General features: G+C 53.5%; 1 protein-coding gene across 3 annotated transcripts in view; it reads right to left on the reverse strand.

Moving 5' to 3' along the window:
* The window catches only part of AFAP1L2 (actin filament associated protein 1 like 2), a 63,503-nt gene extending 57,014 nt beyond the window's left edge, over nt 1–6,489 (reverse strand). For all 3 annotated transcript variants that reach the window (XM_026050588.1, XM_026050587.1, XM_026050586.1), the window contains exon 1: nt 6,439–6,489. In XM_026050588.1, coding sequence (XP_025906373.1) covers nt 6,439–6,454 — 16 coding nt within the window. In that variant the 5' untranslated portion in view covers nt 6,455–6,489. The remainder of the gene's footprint in view (nt 1–6,438) is intronic.
* Nucleotides 6,490–6,535: the final 46 nt, after the last annotated feature.

Raw genomic sequence — 6,535 nt, forward strand, 5'->3', positions numbered from 1 at the left:
CAGCAAGGCACCAAGTGCTGCCTACAGTAGGAGCAGACAGGTCCCATGGTGATCCCCACAGAATAACTTCTCCAATGAACCGAGCCAAGAGATGCCTTCACACACAGGCTTGCGCACACACTGGATTTCCAGCAGACAGCAAAAAAACTGGCTGCAGTCAGATGAAGTAGATCCTACACCCCATCTTTCAGCTCACTCAGCAAGGTAAAAAGGTCTTAGCTGCTTTGTTTTGTCCTCTTAGATGGAGGACAATTAGTCTAAGCAGTTTTCTCTTCGTACAGGGCTTTATTATACTTCAGCTGCCCAAAATCAGGCAATCCTGTAACAGATGTGGAACAGGACATTATAATCCCAGCTCTTCGCCTGGTTCTGTACACCCTAAGGCAACGGGGAAGTCTAAGCAGCATGACAATAAAAAAAGCACAAACTCCCACCATCCAAGACTACAATGCACATTCTTAGAGGTTGCAGTAAAATGCAAAATATCCCTCAACACACAGGCTTTGAACTGAGGAGTCAGGACGTGCTCCCCGGCCAAAGAGCAGGGATAAAGCTCATGGGACGGAGGGGACAGAGCGCCTCCACTGCAGACATCTGGCTTGCCACAACCTGGCTTTTGAAGACAAGCCCAACTTCTGCATTTACAGCCTTTTGCCCCAGTAAGTGACAGCCACTAGACCAGCGTGACTGCATACTGTCACCAACAGAGAGCAGACGGTGTCCCTTTGCGTTACTGCTGATTTCAGCCCATTTACAATGTGTCTACCAGAGGCTGGAGTCACCTGGCACTGGGTCAGACTGGACACATGCAATAGTTTGTTCCACAGAAGTGACAAGTTGATGGAGCTGCTGGAAGCCCGTGGGGCTGCAGCTGGACCAGCCACATTCCTCAGCAACAGAAAGCCCCAAATTTCAAACATGCCTTTGGAGAGACGTTCAGCTAAAGCCAACAGTGACCCAGCAAAACCGTTGTGTAACTCGTGCTCCCTGGGAGCCAGCTCTTTCTTCCCAAGACTTTGCTTTTGCATTTTGAAGTGATAAATAACAATGAGATTTGCTGAACGGCTTTGGACCGAGATTTGCTTGCAGATATCTTATCTGGAAGCCTGTGCTCCCCTCATCACCTGATGGAGCCGGCTGCCTTGTTGCACATGCAAGGTCCATCACGGAGACCCCATCCCATCAGCAACCCAGCACTTGCACTCAGCCTGGGGCAGGAGGTCTCAAGCCACAGCTTGAGCACAAGCTGTGAGGCCCTCCTGGCTCAGACCCACCTCTTCCAAAGCGCTGCTGCCAAAGTGTTATGCAAACATTTTCAAGAAAAAAAAACCTTCCAAGCTGCTAAGCAGCCCACCTCTTCACTCAAACTCAATGCCGCCTCACAAAAAGCCTGGATCCATTAATTATTAGTCATACTAGAAGTCTGAAGATATATTTTTAAAAAGATTTAGCCTCCTAAGTCAGCAGAGCACTTGGAAAAACACGTGCATCACCGCTGTGCTGGGGGCTGCTGCTGCTCCCGGGTATCTCAGGAAGCGATTCCAGTTCCCACACACACTGAAGGAAGAAGCCCACAGGCTGAACTGGCAGCTAAGGCTGGCGGATCTCTATTTCCCAGGCTTTTCATAAGCCCTCCACTATGTTCTTAACCTAAGCAATCCAGAGGTGGTGGCGAGGGGGAGACGTATCAGGAAAAAAAGCTCTGTGCAAGACACAGCACAGTCTACCCAAAGGGGGAAAAAAATGCAGGCTTTATTAAATCCCAAGCAGCCAAATCTGCATGCTATGTGGGAGTTTCAGTCTGATCCCATAATTCTGAGATATTTACTTCCAGACAGGGCTGTTTATAACTGAAGACAATGTTGCCATACACCAAGCCATCATCAGACAGGCTTTCTATGGAATCTTGCCCACAGAGAAGGCAATAGGTCAGTGGAAAAAGAGAAAAAGAAAGAAAAGAAAGAAAAAAGTATTTTAGTGGGTGCTGACCCTGGTGTTTTGAACTTTAGACCAAACCAGTGCTGTTCCCAGGGCCTCCGCTGGGCAGGATCCTGCTGCACCCTGGGTCCCACATTGCCACAGCCGAGCTCCACGGCCGCGTCCCAGCCTGCAGGGGCACCAAGTCAGTCCCTGGCCAGGAATATTTACAAATCTCACTTCTCCTTTAGCAACAGCTCTTCCCCCGGTGATCCCGACCCACCAGCTACCCCACTCCAATCATCACCCTTGTCATTTTTCCCTCGGCCCCGGGGGAAGCAGAAGCTGCAGAAGCAGGAAAGCCGCTCAGTTTTACAGCGAGGAGGCAGCAGGTGAGCGCAGCTGGGCTCGACCTCTGCAACGAAGCACAAACAGCACCATGGCAGAGCTTGAAGAAACCAGCTGCTGGGCACCCGAGGAGTGGCTGAGGGACACAGAAAGGGCTCGTTTTACCAGTACTAGCAATTTCTGTTAACATTTCAAACTTTCTCTCTTAGAGCTCTGGGTTCTGGGGTCAGGTGAATCTCAGCATGTCCTTTATTTATTTTTAAAATTTATTGTTTTAAAGAACTTGAGTTACAAAGAAGCATCTGAAGTTCAAAACGTTTTTTTTTGTGAACTTATACAGTCATTCCTTGAGCTCCTGCAAATCTTTACTACCTGCAATACCTCAGAGCAAGAACTTCAAGCTTAACCACTCTCCTTCCAATTGCAGCAGAGCTGTTGCAATGGAAATGCTTTCTCCTGGTTACTAGCAGGGTGCTTATCCCTTCTGTGGGATTTATTCCTTCACTCCCAAGCCAGAACCAAGTGGTTCCAGCCCGGAAACCAGCAGCGCTGTCACTTCTACCTGCAGCTCCTCAGGGCCAGGCCACGTCAATCCCACTGGAATGACAGAGTGGGCTGGTAGCACTGACTGGGCTTGTCTGTAGATGACACAACTCCCTAGACAAGTAAACAACAGCACATGAGTTATCCAACTGGCTGTGCGACTCCAGGAATCCCGTTTGGGTTCCTAGGTCTGGATCTGGGCTTCGGGCAGGCAGCTGCATAGAGGAAAATCTGCATCTTTACTACAGGTGCACCTGGTTGAGGTTTGGTCCTCTGAGCTGTTTCCCGTGGCTCCGGGCTCTCTGCTACTGCCTGAAGACACACTTCCCTGCCTCTGATGTACTCCTGCCTTTTCAGAAACTCCAAAGGAGCTCTGAAGAGAACAGCATCTAGTTTATCCAGGTAGGATGGATGTATAAGGAAGGCACTGGCTCTAGGTGCTCAGCACGAGCCCCTGAACACCAGACTCATTCACGTGCCCAGCTGCACAGCGCGAGCAGAGGAGGGACAGCCGCACAGAGGGGTTGCGGGAAGCCTTGCAGAGCCCCAGGGCTCAAGCGCTGCCTCCAGCAGGCGCCCAGCAGCTCAGAGCTCGAGGAGCACTTTGCTGGCAGTTCTGCACAATGACCAACACTAGGCGTTATGAGGAGCAGCGAGAGGACCCCGTGCTGCACCCACTGTCACTGCCTACAGATTCCCGCGCCTTAGTCCCAGCAACAGCAGCAAGTCTCAGCAGCCATTCTGGAAGGCAGCAAAAGCAGCATCCCCAGGCCAGGCAGCTGAACACACACACAGGCAGTCACTGGTGTTGATGGAAATGGTCTTGTGAGCATTTGCAGGGCGCACGCCTCGCTCGGGGCGGCGCGCACCCCCTGCGAGCACCCCTGGGTGCCCTGTTCTCGGAGCAAGCGCAGCAAGAGGCAGCCACGCTGCACGGGCGAGAGCGGGGAGGAGGCCTTGGCAGGTGGACACGGGGAGTGTGTAATTGAAGTGGGCTGTGGTTCCAGTCACAGAGAAAGGCTTCATCTCCTCAGTCTGTGCTGAGTAAGCTGTGCCCTCCTGCTGCTATCTCCCCAACAGAGTCTGTTCCCCACTCCAAAGCCCAGCAGGGCCACCCTTACACAAGCACAAGTCATTGCACCTGCTAGAGAGCTGCTCAGCGTGTTCATTTTCATCTCATTTTGTACTGGATTTGGTCTACAGGGCAATACGTGCCCTGTTCTCTCCAGGTGCCAATTACTCCAATTAACAAAACACAACAGCTGTGTTGATGCCCTGCCTAGGAGAAACCACCTATGTTTATGGACAGCCTAGATCGCGTTAGTATGAAGCAACTGCAGATTAGCCAGTTTTTAAAAAGGGGCCTCAGATTGTTTCAGAGCTGTTGTCTTGTATTCCTGTCTCTGCTCTGCTGTTTAATCCCAAGCATAGCCCTTGTATTTGCAAGAACTTGCTAAAACATACGTACACAAACCTTGTGCACAAACCCAAACTTCCAGCTAGATCCCCACATCTTTCCCCCAGCCCATTAAAACATGAGAATGAGCAAGCCAGCACCTTATCTTTCTACCAAGTTGCTATTTTAATCTTCATCTGCACTGAACTCTGTTTCTGTTGAGACAACTTTTCTCTAAAACCTTACAAGGAGCACTGCAAATACCAGCAATGCCCTTCAGAACCTTCAGAGACTCCCAGATGAGGAGAAATGCAATGTTTGTGTCTTTGCTTAAGAATAAAACAAGAATGTCAACTATCTTCTTTGGATAACTGGGCTGCAATAAGTCTTTCATTTCCATTATCGAGTTCTAATATTAAAAATACAAGAATGATCTTAATCCCTCAAGGTTCATATCACTTGACATCTTAGCACTTGTGGAGTCACAGGAGAATCACCAGCGACCACAGTGACAAGGGCTGGTCTGAGAGGACTCAACACGAGGGTGATGGGTCATGGATGCACCAAGCCAACTGATCCAACACGCAGGGTCAAGGAGCAGACAAGGAGCCACAGAGCACAGCTTTTGTACCTATGTGTACAAAATGGGGCAGCTGCATCAAACTCCTATTTAAATGCAAAATACACAGGAAGAACGAGAGAGAGGATGCCACCCTGCAGTCCACCTTGCCTGTGCCCTCCTCCAGCTCTCCACAGCCTTCCCACAGCTACTTCACCCTTGAGGCTAGAGGGGAGTCACCTCACCTCCCCTTGCAAGGCCCAGGTAGCAGCCTGGGGTAAATATATCCCTGGGCAGCACTCCTTGGGTCCATCTACCTCTGCCACACCAGGACTTTGCTGCTCAAAAGTTCAACCTCTCCAGGGACAAAGCCTCCCACACCAGCAGGAACTCCTCACCATGCCTTAAGGGTCATCACTGGGAATACCCACAGCTCCCCAGTGCTCGACTAGGAATAAAACCTTAATTGCTTTCTCCACCTGCTCCCAAGGCTTCCCAACTCCCACTCCACCTAGCCCAGCCCTCCCCACCACCTGCTTCCTCCACACCAGGAACCCTCACCCTCCCCCCATGGGCTCTGCAATCGCCCTGGGGTGCCCGGGCTCCTCATCACCGCACGCACCCGCAACGTGGGTGCCGCCGCAGCCGCCTGCGCTCGCTGCCCCGAGGGTGCAACGCGCCCGCCGGAGAAGACAATACCCCAAACATAGCTGCGTCTCAATGAAGCCACTGCTGCGCTGCTGGAACTGAATGGGATCACACACATCCTGCCAGAATTAACGAACAAATAAATGACAGACTGCACAATATCTGATTTATAACGTTATCTTTAACAGTATGTCACTACTGGGCTGCGAATGATGTTATCTGGCCTGTAGAGCATCAACTGTAAGGAAGAGATCAAAATGCAACAGGCAAGGCAGTAATGATTGTATCTGAATACTAAATTACTCTCATAGCATAATCAAAAAATAGTCCTAAGAAAACGATGCCTTAGGACTTTAAGAGCAAACAGGAGCCGCGTAACTTGAGCACATCTCCTCACTTGTAACCCAGTCCTGCAGATGGGGAATAACGGCTCCGAAGCGGGTCAGGCAGAACCACCCTGGTCTAGCACTGAGCTGCTCTCCTGGGTGCTCAGACTCTGCCCCAGGAGGGTCAGATCCCCGCAGGAGGCAGCGCAGGGGCCGTCGTGCCCCGCAGGTGCAGGGAGCTGCGGCAGAGCCGGAGCAGCGCCCGGGGCCGCGCGCTGCCCCAGCCCCGGCTCGCGGGAGGCGCCACCCCGGGAGCCGCGGGAGCCGCCACCGGCCCTGCCCGCTCGGCCGGGAGTCTGCGGAGGAAAACAGCGGAGGCGTCAGCGAAACTCGGCGGCTGCGGAAAGCGAAACGGCGAGAAAGGGCTCAGCTCCCCGCTGCCCCAAGCGAGGCTTTTCCCTCCGCTTCCCCCTGCCCGGTGAGGGGACCAGGGACCGCGCAGCAGCCGTGGGACCCCACGGAGCTGCCCTCGCCCCGCACGGGGACGGGGCCACCCCGCAGCCGCCCCACTCGCGGGCAGAGCGAACCCTGCCCTCCAGCCGCCCCACTCGCGCGCGGGGCCAGAGCAGCCCCTGCCGGGACCCCGGGCAGCCCTGGGCGGCCGCGCCGCGGGACACGGACCCGCGCGGCGCCCGCCTCACCTCTGTACTTCTCCATGGGGCTGCAGTCCCGCGCGCGGCGCTGCCGCCCGCAGCCTCCCGCTCCGCCGGAGCGCGCGGCCCGCCCCGCTCCGCCCCG

The sequence above is a fragment of the Nothoprocta perdicaria genome, unplaced genomic scaffold (genome assembly GCF_003342845.1).
Source record: "Nothoprocta perdicaria isolate Ctin4 unplaced genomic scaffold, notPer1 scaffold_7, whole genome shotgun sequence".
Taxonomy (NCBI): domain Eukaryota; kingdom Metazoa; phylum Chordata; class Aves; order Tinamiformes; family Tinamidae; genus Nothoprocta; species Nothoprocta perdicaria.